Below are 23,304 nucleotides of genomic sequence, written 5' to 3'. Positions count from 1 at the left end.
TTTCCTCAGCACGTAGGTAGTGGGCCAAGGTTCAAGGCCTCTGCTATGCCAGCAGATATGAGACTAAAATATAATAATAATAATTGGGGCACTGACTTCCTTGTTTGTCTAGGTGGGGACACTGCCACAAAGGGTCCGGACCTTGTTCCAGTAGTACGAGTTTGTACAAAGGATGGGACAAGTGTTAACTTGAGCCCTTTCAATGGAGAGAAACATTCCCATAGTATAGAAAGTTTTTAGGCCTATTGCTTAGAGTTGACATGATTGTCAGATATTCACATGTCTATACAATACATTCCAGCTGATTTAATATCGGCTGACGGTGTTGGCAATAAGGTGAACATGTAATCTGTACTGGCACAGACCTCAATGGCAATTGGCCTTGAACAATGTCATCTAACAATGTGAATTACTTCAGTAGACCACAATTGCCCTTAAACAACTTCTAGCATGCGACAAATTGGTTGCTTGAATTTGAGTCATTCCCATGCGTTTCATGTGCAGTTGCATTAGAAAAATGTGATAAGGGCCTCACTAGCCCCATGTAACATGTACAGTGGACTCAGTGAGATGGTCCAGAATTCTTTCCTGATGGATTTAATTTTTAATTTAACCTTTAACTAGGCAAGTTGGTTAAGAGCAAATTCATATTTACAATGACAGCCTACACCGGCCAAACCCGGGCGACGCTGGGCCAATTGTGCGCCGCCCTATGGGACTCTCAATAACGGCCGGGTTGTGATGCAGCCTGGAATCGAACCAGGGTGTCTGTAGTGACGCCTCAATCACTGAGATGCAGTACCTTACAGGCTGACTACACCGCTCGCGTTGCAAATACATTTAGAAATCTATATTATTCAATTATTGTACCCACACTGCTCGCGCGCACCAAAGTCGTCTGTGTTGCCAAGGGCTAAAATAGAAGTCAGTTCTATTTGTGAGGCAGATCGCGCTGCAAGTCCTGCCTCTCCTGTCTCCTTATTGGTTTATAGAAGCAGGTACCCATGTGCCATCTCCTCATTGGTTATACCCACGTGGGTGACTGAAAGACGAACGAGTTCAGTGGCGGTAATGCACTTCAATTATGAAAGTTGCCAATCGCAATCTAATGTCAAGAGAAGGAAAAGGACTGGGAGGAGGAGAGATGACTAGAAACAATTCGGTTGACCATTTTATGTGTGGATTAATTGGCGGGGTAGAGGACCTTGTGCATTTCAGGTAAAATACAACTCACTGTTTATATCCCAGGACTAATTAGCTAGCTAAATAGGACAAATTATCTAGCAAGTGCAAGCTAGCTAGCTAAATTGCCATACATGTTTAATGCTTTTCGACCTGTCCCCAAATTAAAATAAATGGTTGAGTTTGTTTTGATATTTTAACCTGCTTGTCGTGATCACGTTTGGTGTGGGGGGTTACAAAATACATTCATGCACGATGGCGCACACGCGCAGCCAGTTTGGGTTCCGTGTTAGACCGCTGCGCTACTTGGGAAAGCAAACTGAACTGATAGCCTGCAGTACTGTATGACTGGTTGGCAAGCAATGCTCAAAAGCACACACTACAACATCTGTGCATATTCGTGTGCTACGTGGCAGGGCCTGCGAGTTCTACCATCAGTCTAAGCATACACATTCCATCCCATGCTTTCTCTCTTCTGTAACAGACAGATAGAACAGGCCCTATCAGATTCTCATTCTCTTCATTAAAGAAAAGCACAGTGGCATGATCTAACCATCAAAAACATGCCTCCATGAGGTGAAACCCAATGCCAGGCGTATTATGAAAGAAATGTAAATTCAATGTAGAGTAAGATCTGGTCAGATGCAGACAACTGTTTACATTAACACATTTGGTCAGGCTATAGATCTGTCTAAATACGCACTGTATGTTAGTTTTTCTCAAAGTATTCCCAGGCCCAATGGTCTGCACACTAACATGTAAAGGAAGGAATGGAATTTCACAGGGCTTTCAAGAGCTCCCATTACCCTGCTTTCATTGTTTTATACTCCTATATCAGCCCCTCCCCCACCCAGGCTTAGTCATGTGAGTATGACTGGGACATGTATCACCTAACCCTCCACACTAATAGGACTGTTTACTGATACAGAACCTGTACCTGGGGGGCCTTGTTTACTAGCTGGATTACCCAGTCCCCCAACGTGTATTACCCACTTCCCCAACGTGTAAGTTAGCCCTCAGTCAACTAGGTTACCTTCTCATTCCCGACTCACTCAAAGGTTGGAATGCATGTTCTCACTTTTAATGCCTGTATGTAACATGCTCCATACCCAGACACTTGGTAGCCTAAAGAGAAACAATAAACCGTTTTTAACCTGGCTTCCTGAAACTGTAAAGTGTTTTATTTGAAGGTTTTGCCAACCGAAGTGAGATAATGGCATCCAGGGAAGTAACTTACACAGCTTGAGTGATGCAAGTAGTTATCCAGTCAACTTCGCTTAAATTTCTCAATCGTCCTTGACTGATGTTTTAGACAACGCCTTATTTCTGAAGAGACTTGGCCTATCTGACATATCCCAGGCCCAAGTTTTAATTGGAACTTCGTACAGCAGTGAGTGGCATGTTGACAATTAGTGACAGCTCATGTATATCATGTAAAGGTTACTACAAGCTCTAATCTGTTGAGCTGCGTGCACGTGGGTGGAGTGGGATTTTTGGAATACCAGACACCTTTTGGTAACATGATATTCTCGCCGGTCTCACTCCCATTCACAAGGGGGCGATTGCGAAGTCACCTTCCCTTGCTAGTAGTGGCTAGCTGGCAGCCTGGCAAGCTGGTTTTAGCCTAGCTAAAAACATAGCAAGATAGCAAGCCTTTTTAGCTTCCCACATGTGATATAATACAATATTGAAAAAATATCTCTGGCAAATAGTTATACTTGCTGGTGTAACGTAAAACATATCCCAGTTCGAAATGTTGCTTGTGTATTCATTACCATTTTGGCAAAAAATAGAACCTTCTAATCAAATGGTTACCCCTCTTACGCTGCTGCTGTTCTGTTTATGCATGCATAGTCACTCTACCTACATGTACATATTACCTCGACTAACCGGTGCCCCCGCACATTGACTCTGTACCGGTACCCCCCTGTATATAGCCTCGCTATTGTTATTTTACTGCTGCTCTTTAATTATTTGTTACTTTTCTTTCTTATTTTTCCTATTTTTTTACTTAACCAACAATGCAGTTAAGAAAAATAAATGTTAAGGGCTTGTAAGTAAGCATTTCACTGTAAGGTCTACACCTGTTGTATTTGGTGCATGTGACAAATCAAATTGGCTTAGATTTATGAAGTGTGTATCCGTCAAGGGGGTGGCCCTGCCTTTGTTGCCAGGGGCAATGGATCCCAGTGTCTTTTTAACGAGCGTTGCAGCAGTATCTCAAATAGAACAGTGGACTAACTAAGGAAAACCTTGACTATAGTTGTTCACCATGAGCCTGTTCTTCTGGTGCAATTCCTCCCCCCCTTCGAGTGTCCCTCGGTGGGGGAGTGGCACTTAAACGGAACAACTAGTGGTAGGGAGAGCAAAATTGGGCTTAATGGGACAAACGAATACCACAATTGAATGATGACGAGCCTTGTTTTCACAATGCCTGTAGTGGTGGCAATAATAGCTTTCCTTATTTCCCATGGAACAAATACGTACTTACTATATGCGCAACAAATGAACAGCAAAACAACAATGTGCCTGTACCAATGTACCCATCTTCTCGCTGTGGTTCGGTGTGGAGTAGTACTGAAGCAGGACTTTCATCCCATAGCTGTTTGACATGTAACATTAACATTTCCTTCACTCAGTCATAACCAGTGGAAGCATTGTAGTTAGAACAATTAAAACCCCTCTTCTGAACTAGGCTAATATTTATGCCAAATGTTTTCAGGTCCATATGCCAATTGGCTACACAGCCATAGCATACAGGTATTTTTAACCTCTGCACAATAAGCATGAAAATAGTTAGCTACTGCTACGTTACCTGCATTGGCAAATATCTTCAATCTCTAACATCACTACAAATAAAGAACCATGACTAGTTATTGAGTTTGAAATATTTTTTAATGAACTGCATGGAAAGCTTACATAATTGGACATTCAATTAGCATTAAATCCTTTAGCTAACTAGTTAGATTATTTACATCCTCTGGGTTTCACAAGATGACTTGCTGGGTTGCTCAGCAGTCCCTAAAACAAAAACTAATTACAATTCATACAAATGGCATATGCCCAAAGAGCAAGCTAGTTAGCTTGTTAAATGGCGATTTTGGGAAAATTGACATGTATGCATCGTTTTTCTTTACGTTAATTAACATATTCCTCTGAGCTGTACATTTAAAAAAAAAATTTTTACATGATTTGTTATGAAGCTATAATAACTTACATTTTTGTCAGCCATCTTCCTGAAGCAACTTTAGAGCCTTGGGTCGCAGAGCTTTATGGGACTTTTTGATAACCCCTTGATAGGAAGTCTGCATTTCACTTTATTTGGGTTGGGTATTGGCATTGAGCCCAAGTCTAGCTTTCGCAAACGATGACGTGTTGATTTTGTATATTCTTGTGTTGAACATCAAGTGGCATACCATGTGATCTGTATTGTTGTGGATCCATAGCCTTGGGGAATAGGAAGTTAGAACCTCTACTCCCTGTCAGAGAACACTCGATGGGCTGGGTTTGAGCAGCTCTCTGGCATCACCACACACATGGGCTTCTCAGACTTTCTCTGCACTGTAATGTAATTATGTCTTCAAGCTACGATCATATGTAAAGGATCTGTATCTTTCATTTCAGTCTAGCCGAGCTACTCTGAGCTTGTGGACATGTTTTTAAATACGGGAAAAGGATTTATTGCTCCGCTGACTGTTAGTGCAGAAGGCGTGTGCCCTTACGTCACCCACTATGACGTGTCACACTATTTCAACACGAAACCACTTCCTTTTAGATAATAGACAAATCAGCTTTCACTGGAAGGATGTGGCCATACTGAGCTGAACTAGTTCAGAAGTCACTCGGCACCCATCATTATGCAGTAGCAGGTTCAGACTTGAAGGCCTTTGTTCAACTGTTTTTGGGTTGGGTTTTGTTTTGACTGGCTGCAAATTATGGATTGAAATCAGTGCTGCTACAGTGTGTTTTTATTCAGATAAGGAGGTCTTACTATGAACAGGTATGAGTTTTCGGCCATCAAGGAGACTGCATCTGAACGGGTAAGACTTTAAACAGCAGTTTGTGCTAAGTTGGTTGTCGATTTGCTTTTCAGGTTGATTTGCTTTTCAGGTTCAAGTCCTTTGAACAGCTGTGCAAATAGGCTAAATACCTAGGTTTGAGACTGTCCTGTTGTGTAGTGTTTGTAGTTCAGAATGAATCTAAACTTTTATGTTGCATGTTTTTGTCCTGTGAAAGGTCTAATGATGTCTTACACTTTGTAGCCTAGAAATGGCCATTATTGGATTTGACTTGGTCTAGTATGTTTTGACATGGGCTTGAATGTTTCATGCTTTCATCTACACCATAGCAGGCTCATCACATGTGTGTGCGCCTAGAAGGCCAGCATCCCGGAGCTGCCTCTTCACTGTTGACGTTGAGCCCCGTGTTTTGCGGGTACTATTTAATTAAGTTGCCAGTTGTGGACTTGTGAGGCGTCTGTTTCTCAAACTAGACACACTAATGTACTTGTCCTCTTGCTGAGTTGTGCACTCTTTCTATTCTGGTTAGAGCCAGTTTACACTGTTCTGTGAAGGGAGTAGAACACAGCGTTATACGAGATCTTCCGTTTCTTGGCAATTTCTCGTATGGAATAGCCTACATTTCTCAGAACAAGAATAGACTGACGAGTTTCAGAAGAAAGTTCTTTGTTTCTGGCCATTCTGAGCCTGTAATCAAACCCACAAATGCTCCAGATACTCAACTAGTCTAAAGAAGGCCCGTTTTATTGCTTCTTTAATCAGAACAGTTCAGCTGTGCTAACATAATTGCAAAAGGGTCTTCTAATGATCAATTAGCCTTCTAAAATTATAGACTTGGATTAGCTAACACAACGTGCCATTGGAACACAGGAGTGATGGTTGCTGATAATGGGCCTCTCTGTACCCCTATGTAGATATTCCATAAAAAATATGCCGTTTCCAGCTATAATAGTCATTTACAACCTTAACAATGTCTACACTGTATTTCTTATCAATTTGATGTTATTTTAATGGACAGAGAATATGACTTTCTTTCAAAAACAAGGACATTTCTAAGTGACCCCAAACTTTTGAACGGTAGTGTATATGTGATGGGCCTAAACGTAAGTTAATCGCCAAGAAAGCATGTGGTTTACTATCTGTTTACAGCCTTGTCACAGGATGCGTTGATAGTTTTTTACAGTCACTATAAGGCAGATTACTCAAATGGTCACCTTTTCTGTGAATCATAGAGATAAGCCTATGGCCTCCAACTGTCCATTTTTTTCATTGATCCTTTATTGCAGTTAACCGAGTTGAGGAAATGTACTCCGTTTGCAGCGAGTCCACACAAACTACCATTTACATACTACTCTATTCCACTTATTAGACCAGACCTCTATCTGTTATTTTAACATTTTTATTTCATCTTTATTTAACCATGTAGGCCAGTTAAGAACAAGTTCTCATTTAGAACTGTGACCTGGTCAAGATAAAAGCAAAGCAGTGCGACACAAAAAACACAGTTACACATGGAATAAACAAACAAACAAACAGTCAATAACACAATTATACACGGTGACAAGTGTCAGCAAGACAAAATAATGGGTTTTCACTCCTTTTGCAATTTTGTTTGTATCGCAGGGGCTGAAATCTGATGGTGGTTTGACTTTGAGCCAGTGGTGATATTCATATCCATCTGAATGGTGTATCCTTAAGGCAGCCCTCTGAAAGCATTAGGCTACACGGCGTGTTTGGAAAGCAGTGCTTCATTATTTACATAATATTCATATTCGATACGTGGTTCGACATTGGCCGAGTCTATCTCCTCAAACTTCAGTGGCAGTAAGAATGATGGGTGTTTTGGTTTATCTGTTTTTGCCCTGTCAATTAACCCTTCTCGTCCCCTCTTCCTCTCTTCCAGCTACCCGGTGGAGAGTGGGGGACTATTGGTGAAGAAGGAGAGCAAGAAGGTGAAGACCAGGAAAGCATTCAGTCTGGAGGAGGCCCAACTGGAGCTCCAGCAGAACAGAAACCTCACCAGACAAGCCCCCGTCAGGTAACCACACAGACGCACTGTGCAACCGTAGGCTGCATTTACACCATCAGCCTAATTCAGATATTTTGCCCAATTATTGGAAAAAGGATATCAAATGGGCTGCCTGTGTAAACGCAGCCAACAGATTTCAAGATTTACCATAGATGCTTAAACACACTTATTTTCTCTTTTGTGAATTTGTCACACCTAAGGCTTCTGTGTTTGACTGTCAGTATCTGTCAAGAATTCGCTAAACCCACAGACTTTACGTAACGTCATACTGATGCTTTGTCTTCCAAAGGTCTCAGACGTTCGACGCGGATAGAAGTTTTGAGAAGACTGAAGGCAGTGGTTCACAAAGTGTACGTTCACTCGTGATGACTTTTTTAAACCTTGTTTATGAATATTACGTAAATAATGAAGCGCTTGCTTTCTCAAACCACCGTCACATTTCAGTTTCATGCTTTCTTTCTTCTGTTCAACAGAGTTTTATAAAGCACAACAAAACATTCCACAAGCTGTTTCCTGACATTCCGGAGAGTGAAGACTTGCTACATGGTAAGTGACGTTTGGAATGTTATTGGTGAAATACCCATGTCAGGGAAACAGCTATTCGTGCTTCTCAGTCAAATCACATACCTGACCTGTGACACATTGTAAGCTAATCGTTAAAACGATAGCATGGTTTGGCGACGCTGCGGCACGTGTTGCCACAACTATATCTGGCAGCCTTTTCGGCCATCACCGTCAGACCGACAGCCTGTGCTTGCTGTGTCATCACGCTGCAAGGCCTTAAGTAACTAACATTCTCATGTCCTCCCTTTCTCCCCAGCCTACATCTGTGCCCTGCAGAAGGAGGTGCCCTACCACGGCAGGCTCTATGTCACCGAGCACCACGCGTGCTTCCACTCTTCCGTGCTGCTCAAGGACACCAAGGTAAGCAAACCTGACCCTTGATTGGCGACTAGGCTTTTCAGTTGAAAACATGGTTTGAACTTGGTCCTACTTGTGAATAGATGGTTTGGCCATCCTATTCGTAGCTAACGGAGAAATGTATTCCTGTACCTCTGCTTTCTTTCCCAATTATGTGTTAAGTTGAGCACACAGTTTATTAGGTTTGGGCAATACCCCGTGTACGGTACATTTTTAGAAAAACGGACAGATTTTTTTATTAATACCTGTTAGGGTCACCCCTGCACCACGTTGTCTGTAGGGGTATGGTATGGAAACCTGGATACCGCCCAACCCTACAGTTTCTTAATATGCATTTTACTTGGTACATCTACTGACTTGACTATTATTTGAAAAGCCTTTTTCTTAGTGTAATGTGAAGGTCTGTTGATCCTCTGTGTGTTTCTGCAGTTGGTTATCCCGGTGACCAGCGTGCACATTGTGAAGAAGCAGAACACTGCCCTGCTGGTGCCCAACGCCCTGTCTATCCGCACCATCGAGGGGGAAAAGGTCAGGGGTCACTTGCTCACCTATCACATTGACACTGCATAGTCCATCCCTTAATCAAATGATAAGATCTACACTGGTGGTTGTATTATCAATCTTCAATAGAGGGCAACCGATGAGTTACTTAATAACACCCATTGACCTCTGATATATACAATTTTAATCTGTTCAATAACTGGGCTCATTTTAAGGGCAAAGGTTTGCAACCTTGTACTTTCCAGTTTGACGAAAGGGCATCCGAGCTGAACTGTCTCTCTCTCGCTCCTGTGTGCATTTTTAGTACCTGTTTGTGTCTTTGCGGAACCGAGAGGCATGCTACAAGCTCCTGCGGTCCGTTTGTTCTCGACTGGAGGATGGAAGTGCCAACAGCAGCCCCTTATTCTCTTCTACGGACAATAGCTTTGATCAGGGCAAGCTAGTGGTGAGTTAGAATCACTAGTATTTGTCCTCCTAAAGTTCAATTATTATTTTTTTATCCCTGAGTGAAAATACTGCAGTTACGACAACAGCCCTTCATAACCTAACGTTACTGCCTCATATTTCTACTGTAGATGTTTTGCCCTCCTTTTTGAAGCTGGTTTTAACCCAGTCTTTTTCCATCTCCCCAGAACTCCAGTCAGTCCAGTCTAGACCAGCTGGACGGGTCAGACCCCAAGCTATTCCTTGACTCGCCCCCACCCAACCAACACACAGGTGAGTGAACCTAACTGGAATAGTAGTCTGGAAGAAGATCAGCCTTTAGTCTGGAGGGTCTACTCTGGACTAGTACTTTTTAACTCTGCGTTGTTGGGAAAGGGCTCGTAAATAAGCATTTCACAATAAAGTCTACACCTGTTGTATTCACTACATGCGATAAATCAAATTGTATTTTTATTGGGGGCCGGTTTCCTGGACACAGAGTAAGCCAAGTCCTAGATTAAAAAATCCCTTTCAAGGGAGAATTTCCTTTTGAGCGTGCTTAATCTTAAGCCCTATGTTCAACCTCTCCTGTAGTCCCTAATGTGTAGACTGATATAGTTTTACATGCGAGTGCTCTCTCCTAATGAATGGTGTATTGTCTCGGTTAAAGGGATATGGTGCGTTGTTCAACCTACCCTGAAAGTACCCCCATTGTGTAGACTAACAAAGTTTTAGTCGGCTACGCGTGACCGTTATCTGTTGTCTGTGTACGTGCCTGACCTCCACATGCAAAGTCCAAGGTAATGTTTTTTAGTGACTAATGTGTATGTTATTTCTCCTACTCTTCAGACCTAGTGCCTCAAGGGAGCAGCTCCAGCCATAGGAGCACGCACACGCAGCAGAGTGACGGCTCCTTAGAGAACGTCTCAGGTAAACACACACACAACGTAGGCCTACGCGTCTGGTTGTCTCCTTTTCCCACTCAAACAGAAACACGTGACCGTACAAAAATAAGCTTTATCACAGCAAGCCACTGACGAGCAAGTCGTTTCACAGTTAGTCGTGGGATTGCTTGATTTTTATTTGGCGACGGAAAATGCATATAAAGCTTCCCATTACACCCATGCGTCCAACTCCGTGTCGTTCCCTCTCTCCTTGGCCAGGTGGCTCGTGGGTGTGGAGTGTGACGGAGAAAGCCCGCTCCCTTCTCATCCACAGAGAGACCAGCAGCCTCAACACGCTCCTCTTCATCTACCTAATACTGTAAGTGACCTCTAACCTCTCCACACTCATTTACCGAATCCTACTTCCTGTCTCTACACTTACTCTGTATTTGCTCAGTTTACCCCCTAAGGTTGATTGTCCGTGCCCCACAAATCTAATTTGCATAATAAAAAGACCCATTAAAATCTGTCAGTTTAAGCAAAAGATGTCTTTTTTTTGCATTGGATGCGTCTCAATCCACCGCATCCGCTTATGTCCCACTTCCGCATATGCAGTGAAAGGTGACAGAGCTGGAATGGTGTTTGTCAGTCCATGAGACATCCCAAAAATCGTTCTCACAAAATCGGCTGTAGCGGTTCAAACGTTTACAATGGGCTTGTTGTCAGGGCTCTGTGCAGGCCAGTAAAGGTCTTCCACACCGATCTCGACAAACCACTTCTGTACGGACATCGTTTTGTGCACGGGGACATTGCCATGATGAAACAGGAAAGGGCCTTCCCCAAGCTGTAAGCACAGAATCGTCTAGAATATGCTGTAGCGTTAAGATTTCCCTTCACTGGAACTAAGAGGCCTAGCCCGAACCATAAAAAGCACGCCAAGACCATTATTCCTCCACCAAACTTTACAATTTGCACTATGCAAAGCGTGATTCATCACTCCAGAGAATGTGTTTCCACTGCTCCAGAGTCCAATGGCGATGAGCTTTACACCACTCCAGCAACCCTTGGCATTGCTCATGGTGATCTTAGGCTTGTGTGCAGCTGCTCGACCATGGAAACATGAAACATTTCATGAAGCTCCCGACGAACCGCTGACGTTGCTTCCAGGGGCAGTTTGGAACTCTCTAATGAGAGTTGCAACCGAGGACAGATGATTTTTTACGCGTCAATTCTCGACGGTCCCATTCTGTGAGCTGAGCCGTTGTTTCTCATAGACTTTTCAACTTAACAGCACTTACAGTTCTAGTAGGACAGAAATTTGACGAACTGACTTGTTGGTAAGGTGTCATCCTATGATGGTGCCATGTTAAAAATCACTGAGCTCTTCAGTAAGGCCATTCTACTGCCAATGTTTGTCTATGGAGATTACATGGCTGTGTGCTTTATTTTTTTATACACCTGTCTGCAACGGGTGTGGCTGAAATGGACAGATCTACTAATTTGAAGGGGTGTCCACATACTTTTGTGTATATATAAGGAGACTGTTTAGTGCCAAAAAAAGGGTTAAATAGTTTAAAATATATTTAAAAATCCTGATCTTCTATCTGTAAGATATAGATATATGAATGAATTAGACACGGCAGAACAAACTTCCTTAGAATGTTTTTGGGATTCTGTTCCATTTAGTGATTTGTTATTCAATGCGTTTCTAGGCTTATGCTCTGCAGGTAGAACATGCTCTGCAGATATGAACATTTCATATCAGGGTATTGTTAAAATGCGTTGGAAATTATCAGAATGTACTGACACACACTGAAATCATTTCACCAAGTTTTATATTGAAAACCAACAAATGTAAAATTAGCAGCACTATGCATTTTTTGTGTGCATAAACATTAACAATTAAAGATGGCACCATGTGGCCATGAGGTAAAAGTTTCCCCGGTGCAGGTTTAAATGAACACAACCTTTTTTTAAAGTAAGCAAATCAAATAAATAAACAAATAAAATTAGCAGCACTCACTTTTCATAAAGGTTGCCGTGCCTCATGACAGCCTCAGAAAGCCAGGCCTCTCAATTTGAAATGGCATCATGTCCTTTGCAATGTAATATGAAAGATCTGCACTGAGGTCTCGAGCATTTTTGGATGCGGGTGCATAAGCAGCCTGCCTTTTTCAAGCGCTTGCTCGAGTGTCTGTCACAACTGTAGATGAGGGACCAGTAGCATCACTGGGTTTACCTGCTGCACGCCCACTGTAAACAAGGGAACAGCAAATGTATTATTGGTGTTACATTATAATTATTATTATTCACTTACACACACAATCTTCTGTGTTGCATTTGAGTATATGCAATGATCCCATGCACAATTTACATAAATACAATGAGTATTTATACAGGAGGCTTGTATAGGAGTCTATAGTGTTTCTCCTGTTGGAGCACTTACAACCAAGTCGACGTCTGACTGATTATTTTTTGAAATGAACAAAATATGTTGGTTGGGTGACTAAAACTACAACGTGTTATGTGCAATGGGCGAATAGTCTGCAGACACAACGCAAACAACGTGTAGTGTTTTTAGAAGAGTAGGTAACACTGAAAGCTTGTTTACATTATTGACAAGCTAAGCGGCAAGTTGGCTAGACAATGACCCCCCCCCCCCCCCCAATTCTGAAGTCCCCACATCATGCATTGAGATAAAAGTGTACTTACCTTGCATTCGCTATTGGGTGGTGGTCACGAAGATGACTCAAGATTTGAAGTGTTACCCCCTTTCGCAGCAATATTTATTTTTGCATGCTCTGCAGACAGTGTGACCATCTTCGATTTAAGTTTCCCTCAGCACTCTTGTAAAATCCAAAATACGACCACACTTCAGATTTGGGTCTCTTAGAAGACTGAAAAATCTCCTGAGCGCTGTCACTGGCTTCCGCCATGTTTTCAAACAAAACAAAACCCACGTTGCATACTGCGCCTGCGTCCGACTGTTCCAAACTTTGTTTGATGCTGGACAATATTTACCGTGAGTTTTAATTTAAGCTGCATATGCGGGTGTGACTAAACATTGTTTGTGTTTAGGGTGGTACTACTGCTGCTATCATCCGGGTACATCGGCCTCCGTATCGTGGCTCTGGAGGAGCAGTTGACCTCTCTGGGCGCCCTCCCTGAATTCTCCCTACAGAGCAGGTATGACAACCTCAAAACAACCATAATACAACCTCCACATAACAGGTCACAACCGTGGGACAACCAGCAACCATGTCATGTCTCAAGCAAGCCTTGTCCACAATTGCTTAATTTAAACTCATCCTTGGATGTATGAACGTAAGAACAACAACCATTTTCATTGCGTGCCAACAGATCCTGATGGGTTTTTAGCCCTCCTCTGAATATCTTAGCTCATGGCAGGACAGCTATATTCAGAGGAGTTGCCTAAACCATATACAGATCTTGGACCAGGCTTCTGCACGTTGAAAGACATGCCTCATCTGTGTGTGTGTGACTGTTCTATACAGGCGTAACTGAGATCTGATTATTTTAAGATGTCAGTTACGATATTTTGTGGTTATGCAAATTGCCTCTCCCTCCCTTTCAGAGCTGTGACTTTCAAATTCTCATAAGAGGTGCAGCTCAGCTGACTCGAAGCCAAATTTTTTTGTATCACGTGGGGTGTATTGTGTTCAAACCTTTCTCGTAGTATACTCAACGGCCTCCTTTCTCTTTTTTTAGGTACAAAGACACAACCATGATTGGCCAGAGGAGAGATTGACTCATGTTTGGAGGACGTGACAATATAGCGCCAACTGGAGCTCTCGTGTTGAAGATATTCTGTCCTATAAGAACTCGGAGCGATTTTGAAAGTGTTCCAGAGTTGGCCCGTCGTCCTCTTGCATATAGGACTTTTGGAGCACCTCAGTGTATGAGTTCAAACACAGACAGGTAAACTCAAAGGGCTATATTTAAGAGAGCTAGACCCAGGCCAGCCACAACTCGCAGCAAGCGGAGCCAAGCCAACACATATGCACACAAATAAGCTGCTGTGTGACTTGGAACCAAAGCCAACTCTCAAACAGAATAAACTGAAGGGAGGCGGTAGTCAACTCCATCTGCTCTCAGATCATATTGACGAAGCGATTTCTCTGATTTCCAAGAGAACTTTGAAACGTGCGCGTGCGCTTCCAATCTGTATTGTCTTCATGAGCATGTGGTCTGTGCAGACTAGTCAAATTGAGTGTAGTCTTAACGTTTTGCTGCTTCTTTTTATATATTTTTTAACACCTACCGTAAGGTACAAGTGCTATGCAGAACCAAAGATGCACGTCTTTGGCATGAGTACACAGAGATAAATTGTATTCTTTACCTCCTATCTCAGCATTTCATCACGGTGTTCAGTCTATCTGTATTTAATCTTTCACTACTAAGCCATCTGAGGGTACTCTTGAATGATTCTCCTGGTAATCAGCCATAATGATAACAATGAATTATCTTGTCTTCCACGGATCAGCCAGCCGAGCAGCCATTTTGAGCTTATCTCCTGAAGGTCTCTCCTCTCTTTTAAAGATCAGCAGTATTTAGTCTGGCATTCGCATGATTTAAACCAGTTTTAATGATCAATGCTTTTGGAGGCCACTCCCTCCAGTCTCACTGGATGTACGCATCTTCAATGCACAAAAAAAAGTACGATCAGGTTGAGTGTTGTCGCGTTTGTAGCCGTAGAAATGTTAAACTTTTTTTATTTTATTATTACTTTGATCATCAAAGTATTTTTTGATATACCAATACTATTCTTGTTCAGATTAATATCTGATGACTTCTGTACTGTATAGAATGAACTGATGTTGTGTAAAAGCAAAGAATCAAACCTCTGTTCTCAACAGGCCTGTCAATGACTAAACGCTTGTTCCTACCGGTTCGGCTGTTTCAGGACTGTTCAATGGCTATTTAGATTAAGAAGCGCCATAATGTATTGTGTATATTGCATGTGTCTGGAACATCAGATACTTCACTGATATATTATGCACACTTTAATCAAGCGATGTTACGGAGGTCCTATTTCCAACGAAGGAAATAAATGTGGTCGAGAATTTATTTCAAAATGCAAAAAAAAACATGCAGGCAAAAAGATGTATTGGCAAACCTGTAGTTTTTTTATTTTATTTTTTATTTTTGTTTTAAAAAATAAAGCAAAAAGAATGGCTCGTGAGCGAGCAAGCGCACTTTAAAAGTTGGGAACCTGTCAATCCAAAGACATCACATTCGACAGATGGTGGGGAAGCAGGTGTTTGTTCTTTAGTATTTTATGGCGCTAAGGCCTTTTGTTCTTCTCAGGGGTGGGGGCAACCTGCCACAGTTTCAGGTTCCCTGCTTTTCTTTCGCCATTTACTTTGTCCATCGGAGCGATAATGTTCTCTACTTTTCATTGAGCATCACTTTGAACTTTGCAATATGTCAGTCTCTGATTTGTTTGAACTTCTCTCGTGACATGGGATGATTGGTCGAAAAACATGAGAAAGAAAATCCATTAAATTGAAACACTTCCTCTATTGATGAGACATTAAATGCGTTGAAGTGACGTCTTATGTCCTAATCATTGGGTAGTTGTAGTCAGGTGTTGGGCTCAACTACATGCCATAAAGCAGTACTGTCAGTTCCTGTACTTCCCCACCAGGAGTCAGCACACTTCTTCAAACGGATACAATGCAAGAATCTCAATGAAGAGTGCCGTATGTGTGGTTTTGCACTATTGAAGTGGTGTAAATTATTGTAATGTCCTTAATTCTATGGTCATATGTATTTATTTGCATTCTGTATAATTCAAAGTATTTGTCTCTGTGAGATTTTGTTTTGGTATTGTTAAACAAATAAATCAAATGTTGCACAGAGTTACATGCATATCATATTTGTCATCTATACAATGTTTGTTATAAACTCAGCAAAAAAGAAACATACTCACTCAACTGCGTTAATTTTTTAGCAAACTTAACATGTAAAAATTTGTATGAACATAAGATTCAACAACAGACATGTGACTAACAGAAATTGAATGTGTCCCTGAACAAAGAGGGGTGCAAAATCAAAAGTAACTGAGTATCTGGTGTGGCCACCAGCTGCATTAAGTACTGCAGTGCATCTCCTCATGGACTGCACCAGAATGCCAGTTCTTGCTGTGAGATGTTACCCCACTCTTCCACCAAGGCACCAGCAAGTTCCTGGACATTTCTGGGGGGGGAATGGCCCTAACCCTCGCCCTCCAATCCAACAGGTCCCAGATGTGCTCAATGGGATTGTGATCCGGGCTCTTCGCTGGCCATGGCAGAACACTGACATTCCTGTCTTGCAGCAAATCACAAGCAGTATGGCTGGTGGCATTGTCATGCCAGGATTAGCCTGCAGGAGGGGTACCACATGAAGGAGGTGGATGTCTTCCCTGTAACGCACAGCGTTGAGATTGCCTGCGATGACAAGCACTGTCCGATGATGCTGTGACACACCACCCCAGACCATGACAGACCCTAAACCTCCAAATCGATCACACTCCAGAGTACAGGCCTCGGTGTAACACGCATTCCTTCAACGATAAACGCAAAGCCGACCATCACCCCTGGTGAGACACAACTGTGACTCGTCAGTGAAGAGCACTTTTTGCCAGTCCTGTCTGGTCCAGCGACGGTGGGTTTGTGCCCATAGGCGATGTTGCCGTTGATGTCTGGTGAGGGCCTGCCTTACAGCAGGCCCTCAGTCCAGCCTCTCAGCCTATTGTGGACAGTCTGAGCACTGATGGGATTGTGCGTTCCTGGTGTAACTCGGGCAGTTGTTGCCATCCTGTACCTGTCCCGCAGGTGTGATGTTTGGATATACTGATCCTGTGCTGGTGTTACACGTGGTTCGACACTGCGAGGATGATCAGCTGTCCGTCTTGTCTCCCTGTAGCGCTGTCTTAGGCCTCTCACAGTACGGGCGATGCAATTTATTACCCTGGCCACATCTGCAGTTCTCATGCCTCCTTGCAGCATGCCTAAGGCACGTTCACGCAGATAAGCAGGGACCCTGGGCATCTTTCTTTTGGTGTTTTTCAGAGGCCTTACTGTCTGTAAGTTGTTTATGTTTATCGTGTTTATGGATGTCACTCTGTGACCTGGAAGGTGAATTCATTGTCCATTTACCCGGAAAACAGATGAACAGATATGTATAAGCAATGAAGTAAAGAGACCAGGCCACAGTCAAATATTCCTATTTATTCTGTTCAGTAGATTTTGCCAAAGGACACTGGTAGTTTCCCTTGTGGTCACATTGCTATCAATGGTAATGCTAAAGGCTAGAGGTTGATCGTTATGTTTTGTGCAAGTAAAATATGTGCTCCATTTAGCTTTCTTGAATGTTAGGTTCGGAAATGTTCTTCTGGTAGGCACAGAGTTGGAACACACCTGAAAGATCAAGCAACAATGAAATGGATGAGTCACAACATGGAATAGTTTCAAAGAGCCTGTGCTGAGAGGGACTTTTAAAGTCTGAATTTGGACAGCCTGAAAAGCTAGTTGCAACCCAGCTAACCCATGGTACCTAGACAAAATATCTACAGCACTGTCCATTGGTGGCAAAAGTTGGATCCATCCTAACCACAGAAGATGTACAGTATGTACGTTGAAGGATCGTGAGTGTTGCTAATCAATGGATTGCAGCTGATCCTAACCTCACTACAACAGTAACACCAGATTGTACAGTACCAGTCAAACGTTTGGAAACCTACTCATTCAAGTTTTTTTTAAATAAAAAAACGTTTAAAAAAAAAACTATTTTTCTACATAATAGAAGACATGGAATCATTTAGTAACCAAAAAAGTGTCATCACCCTTTGCCTTGTTGACAGATTTACACACTTGGCATTCTCTCAACCAGCTTGTAATGTAGCTGTTTTTTTTTGGTTTTTTTTACATCTTAAACACCAAAGGGATAGTTTGAGATTAAAGTTTGAACACATGGATACCATTTTTCTGGCTGCGTGCGGTTTGAAGGTAGTTTCTGGAGCCACTGTTAACTAGCATTGGTGCAATGACGAAGTTTATAGGAGCAGCTACTGGAAGCTAACTTCAACATACTTTAAACTGCAAGTAGAAAAAAGTGCTTAACCCCCTAGAGTCTGTCTGCGGTTCTGAGAAATCCAATTTCCATAATAACAAAGATATCCAGATCAAAATCCAGCAGTTTAAGCTAGAGCTTTTTTTTTTTTTTTTTTTTTTTGCATGTGTTGCATCATGTTGTTGCATGGGCTGCGTCTCAATCCACTGCATCCGCCGACGTCACCCTCCACATCGGCGGTGAAATGTTGCAGAGCTAGAGCTGTGTTGTCAGACCATGAGATGTCCCGAAAATCAGTCTTCTCACAAACGTCTGGACAGTGTGGCCCACAAACTATTATGACCCCTATATGGAAAGGTGAGACTTTCACAAACACGGGACTCTTCTAAGTCCGTACTTCCGATCTGCAACATCTGTCTGTAACGTCTGAACCATTTGGGCTACACACTAACACATACTTATCGGTTGTTTTGCCCTAGGAAGAGGTAGACGGTACCAGATAAAATTAATGGAAGTATATATGAATATAGTTTTGTGCCTAAAATAAAGGGTAAATGCATGTAAATTACGCAAAAAAATCCTGATCTTATATCTCAGATCTCGAACAAACTTCCTTTAAAATGTTTTTGGGGACCATCTGATTATGCATGTACAAAGCTGTTATTCAATGCATTGCTCAATAGTGTAAAGTTTACTTAAGTAGTTGTTTGGGGGTATTTGTACATTACTTTACCATTTTATATTTTTGACAACTTTTACTTCCTGACACCCAGAAGTACTTGTTACATTTCGAATGCTTAGCAGGACATAAATGGTCCAATTCACGCACTTATCAAAAGAACGTCCCTGGTCATCCCTACTGCCTCTGATCTTGCAGACCCACTAAACACATTTGTTTGTAAATTATGTCTGAGTGTGCCCATGGTATCCATAAAAAGTTAACAAGAAAATTGTGCAGTTTGGTTAATATAAAGAATGGGATGATTTATACTTTTATTTCTTGCAATTACATTTACTTTTGATACTTAAGTCTATTTAAAACATGACTTTTACTCAAGTGGTATTTTACTGTTTTTTTTTTTTTTTTACATTTACTTGTCATTTTCTGTTAAGGTAGCTTTACTTTTACTCATGTATGACAATTGGGTACTTTTTCCACCACTGGCGTTTCTATGGGCTAATAGCAGTAAGGCCAAATAAAATAAACAATTTGATAAGTTAAGGGGTCCGAAAACTCCAAATCAAACAGCTAAATGATTCTTGGTATGACCAACTTAAAACAATTCCATGTTAGCCCCCCACCCCGCTTAGACTCCAGAGGGTTTTTTAATCTCAAACTATCCCTTTAAAGACCAAAGGGTTTATTAGAGGAGTTTACCAGCAACGAACGTTAAGATGATGGCCACCCAACCTAAGATGTAGGACCAGGAGAAACGCCAATCAAGGAAGCGCTTGCCAAAAAAGTTGACAGTCACGCCCGTGTAGATGGCCAGAGCTAACAGAGCAAGAAAACCTGAGGGATGAAAGAAAATGTGGTGGGGCAAAAGAGAGAAACATGTCGATGTGGCCAAGACAGAAGTTTTTTTTAAATAATGTTGATGTTTGTTCAAGTCTATACAATTCTACAAAATGTCATTCCTGATTTATTATATATACAGTGGGGAGAACAAGTATTTGATACTCTGCCGATTTTGCAGGTTTTCCTGCATTTTTTATCATAGGTACACTCAACTGCTGCAGTGTGTGCAAACCTGGTCAAGAACTACAGGAAACGTATGATCTCTGTAATTGCAAACACAGGTTTCTGTACCAAATATTAAGTTCTGCTTTTCTGATGTTTTCAAATACTTATGTCATGCAATAAAATGCAAATTAATTACTTAAAAATCATACAAGGTGATTTTCTGGATTTTTGTTTTAGATTCCGTCACTCACAGTTGAAGTGTACCTATGATAAAAATTCCAGACCTCTACATGCTTTGTAAGTAGGAAACACTGCCGACTTTTGCAGGTTATCAAATTCTTGTTCTTCCCACTATATATTTTTTCCTGACTGGTCCGCTATCCCATACTTTCTACTTCCATTGTGTAAACTGGTGTCTTCTCCTTGAAGGAACTGGACAGATCAAGGCAAACCCCCACTTGGCCTTCCATGCTTTCTCCTTTCCTGTCTTCACATATGGGCCGGTATCCATAAAGCATCTGAGTAGGTGCTGATCTAGGATCAGGTCCCCCATGTCCATGTAATGTTATTCATTGTGATCTAAAATCCAAAACAGATCCTATATCAGCACTCCTACTCTGCAACGCTTTATGAATATGGCCCCTGGTGTTTACCTGAGAGGAGCAGAGCGATGCCCCCCATCCGGACCCTCCTGCTCTTGGTGCCATTGGCGAAGGCACTCAGGCCCAGCACCACACCAGCGAAGCAGCTCAGCACGGCCAGCAGCATGAAGGCCCTCGTCGCATCCCAGAAGGCTGTGCAGAGAGGACAACGTCATATACAGTGCATTCGAAAAGTATTCAGACCCCTCGACATTCCACATTTTGTTACATTACAGCCTTATTCTAAAATAGATGTAATTATTTTCCTCATCCTTCTACACACCCTATAATGACAAAGCAAAAACAGGTTTATATTTTTAAGCAAATATATCTTATTTACATAAGTATTCAGACCCTTTGCTATGAGACTTGAAATTGAGCTCCGGTGCATTCCATTGATCATCCTTGAGACGTTTCTACAACTTGGAGTCCACCTGTGGTAAATTCATTTGATTGTGCATGATTTGGAAAGGCACACCTGTTTGTATAAGGTCCTACAGTTGACAGTGCATGTCAGAGCAAAAACCAAGCCATGAGGTCTAAGGAATTGTCTGTAGAGCTCCGAGACAGGATTGTCGACGCACAGATCTAGGGTAGGGTACAAAAAAACATTTTTGCAGCATTGAAGGTCCCCAAGAACATAGTGGCCCCCACCATTTCTTAAATGGAAGAAGTTTGGAACCAGAGCTGGCCGCCTGGCCAAACTGAGCAATCGGGGGAGAAAGACTTGGTCAGGGAGGTGAGCAAGAACCCGATGGTCACTGACAGAGCTCAAGAGTTTCTCTGTGGAGATGGGAGAACCTTCCAGAAGGACAACCATCTCTGTAACACTCCACCAATCAGGCCTTTTGTAGTAGAATGGCCAGACAGAAGCCACTCCTCAGTAAAAGGCACATGACAGCCTGCTTGGAGTTTGCCAATAGGCACCCAAAGGACTCTGACCATGAGAAACAAGATTCTCTGGTCTGATGAAACCGTCTGGAGGAAACCTGGCACCATCCCTACGGTGAAGCATGGTGGTGGCAGCATCCTGCTGTGGGGATGTTTTTCAGTGGCAGGAAGACTAGTCAGGATTGAGGGAAATATAAACGGAGCAAAGTACAGAGATCCTTGATGAAAACCTGCTTCAGAGCACTAAAGACCCTATACTGTGGCTAAGGTTCACCTTCCAACAGGACAACAACCCCTAAGCACGCAGCCAAGACAATGCAGGAGTGGCTTTGGGACAAGACTCAATGTCCTTGAGTTGCCCAGCCAGAGCCCGGACTTGAACCCGATCGAACATCTCTGGAGAAACCTGAAAATAGCTGTGTAGCGACGCTCCCCATCCAACCTGACAAGAGATTGAAAGGACCTGCAGAGAAGAATGTGAGAAACTCCTCAAATACAGGTGTGCCAAGCTTCTGGCATCATACCCAAGAAGCCTCAAGGCTGTAATCGCAGCTAAATGTGCTTCATCAAAGTACTGAGTAAAGGGTCTGATTATTGCATGTGATTATGTGATATTTCACTTTTTTTAATACATTCACATATTTCTAAACCTATTTTTGCTTTGTCATTATGGGGTATTGTGTGTAGACTGAGGGGGAAACTATTTAATTCCATTTTATAATAAGGCTGTAAAGTAACAAAATGTCAAAAGCCAAGGGGTCTGAATACTTTAGTATATTAGCATTGTTAAGAAATCTCCTTCGTAGCTATCAAAAGTGTTTTTTATTTATAGGTTGGTATGTAGGCCAACATGTGTATTGTAGTTATGTGTGATTCAAAAAATCCAAATAGTTAGTAGTTTTATGTAACTATAATTTGACTCGCCTTACAGTATCTCTATAGGCTATTCATAATCGTTATCGTTCAGGGTCAGTTTTAGTGGTTAGGCCAAAAACAGACTCTTGATCACAAGAGTTGAGGTTAAAGGGGTAGTTCACCAAAAAAACAAAATGACTTGTGGGTTCCTTACCTTGAAAGTAGTTTATGGGCCTAGATAAATAATGTATATTTAAGCAATAAGGCCTGAGGAGATGTGGTATACGTCCAATATACCACGGCAAAGAACTGTTCATAGGCACGAAGCAACGCGGAGTGCCTGGACACGGCACTTAGCCGTGGTATATTGGGAATATACCACAAATTCCCAAGGTGCCTTATTGCAATTATAAACTGGTTTCCAACATAATTAGAGCAGTAAAAATGAATGTTTTGTCATACCAGTGGTATGCGGTCTCATATTCCATGGCTGTCAACCAATCAGCATTCAGGGCTCAAAACCACCCAGCTTATAAATAACCATAGCCACTATCTGCCTTAGCCACATTAGCATTGACAACAAAAAAGCACTGAGAATCAATGGACCCCAGGTAGCATGCTCTTATTTGCATGCCAAAATCCCCTCAAAGTAAGAAATTCATAGTGGATCCTACATTATTAGTGAAAGGTAGATTGTACTACTCACCCACAGTGATGGTGTGGGCATGGCACTTGTGATTGATGCAAAACCTCCAGAGGCCCTGGTTGGCCGAGGCGCCTGAATAGCGGTACTGCATCCAGAAGTCGGTTGCAGTGGAGACTATGAGGAGCACGAGGGCGGCCACACCACAGAGTGTGCCCCCTCCTGCTAAAGTGTACAGCATCAAGGAGAAGCCTGGGATAGCACAATCCTCCTAAATGCACCGCAACTGTTTTGAGAAAAAATAAATGAAGATTTGAAAGAGTTCATCACTATATCACTCTAACCAATACAAGCTTGAACAAAATCATCTCGAAGTGGAGGATAACATTTGTTACTTTTAAAAAGTGTACCATGTGTTGAGTTTTTACCACCTGTTTGTCGAACAGATCAGAAGGAAAGAACCACGCTTTAAACTTATGGCATATATTGGATAGAAGACTGGGTGAGGAAGTAACAACAACAAAAACGCTGGGGGGGGGCACGGGTGGACATGTG

At 42.2% G+C, this 23,304-nt stretch overlaps 2 protein-coding genes across 6 annotated transcripts in view; one reads left to right on the top strand and one right to left on the bottom strand.

Moving 5' to 3' along the window:
* The window catches only part of LOC135512542 (GRAM domain-containing protein 2B-like), a 67,024-nt gene extending 51,898 nt beyond the window's left edge, over window positions 1-15,126 (top strand). For 3 of the 5 annotated variants that reach the window (XM_064934673.1, XM_064934671.1, XM_064934675.1), the window contains exons 2-12: window positions 7,105-7,239; window positions 7,520-7,580; window positions 7,704-7,776; window positions 8,051-8,154; window positions 8,581-8,679; window positions 8,957-9,097; window positions 9,285-9,369; window positions 9,925-10,005; window positions 10,239-10,338; window positions 13,038-13,145; window positions 13,689-15,126. In XM_064934673.1, the coding sequence (XP_064790745.1) occupies window positions 7,105-7,239; window positions 7,520-7,580; window positions 7,704-7,776; window positions 8,051-8,154; window positions 8,581-8,679; window positions 8,957-9,097; window positions 9,285-9,369; window positions 9,925-10,005; window positions 10,239-10,338; window positions 13,038-13,145; window positions 13,689-13,728 (1,027 nt within the window). In that variant the 3' untranslated portion in view covers window positions 13,729-15,126. Of the gene's footprint in view, window positions 1-4,384; window positions 5,223-5,281; window positions 5,617-7,104; window positions 7,240-7,519; window positions 7,581-7,703; window positions 7,777-8,050; window positions 8,155-8,580; window positions 8,680-8,956; window positions 9,098-9,284; window positions 9,370-9,924; window positions 10,006-10,238; window positions 10,339-13,037; window positions 13,146-13,688 lie in introns of those variants that run through there. The other 2 variants (XM_064934676.1, XM_064934674.1) reach the window with 2 other exon arrangements.
* A 2,195-nt stretch (window positions 15,127-17,321) lies between these two features.
* Window positions 17,322-22,990, bottom strand: LOC135511686 (lens fiber membrane intrinsic protein-like). Its single transcript, XM_064933167.1, has 4 exons — window positions 22,813-22,990; window positions 20,373-20,513; window positions 19,414-19,548; window positions 17,322-17,383 (listed from the first exon to the last, which is right to left on the bottom strand). The coding sequence occupies exons 1-4, from the start codon at window positions 22,988-22,990 to the stop codon at window positions 17,322-17,324; spliced, it is 516 nt and encodes a 171-aa protein (XP_064789239.1).
* Window positions 22,991-23,304: the final 314 nt, after the last annotated feature.

Source organism: Oncorhynchus masou, chromosome 24 (assembly GCF_036934945.1).
Source record: "Oncorhynchus masou masou isolate Uvic2021 chromosome 24, UVic_Omas_1.1, whole genome shotgun sequence".
Lineage (NCBI taxonomy): Eukaryota > Metazoa > Chordata > Actinopteri > Salmoniformes > Salmonidae > Oncorhynchus > Oncorhynchus masou.
The sequence above is the reverse complement of the archived record's forward strand: the minus strand, read 5'-3'. Positions and strand labels throughout refer to the sequence as shown.

What these genes read in the sequence shown, in the direction of transcription:
- LOC135511686 (XM_064933167.1), bottom strand. Translation starts at nt 22,990, where the DNA reads ATGCTGTACACTTTAGCAGGAGGGGGCACACTCTGTGGTGTGGCCGCC. An exon ending in CATCGCTCTGCTCCTCTCAG is followed by an intron (nt 19,549 to 20,372) that starts GTAAACACCAGG and finishes TTCATCCCTCAG; the next exon opens with GTTTTCTTGCTCTGTTAGCT. An exon ending in CATCTTAACGTTCGTTGCTG is followed by an intron (nt 17,384 to 19,413) that starts GTAAACTCCTCT and finishes TTGATCTTTCAG; the next exon opens with GTGTGTTCCAACTCTGTGCC.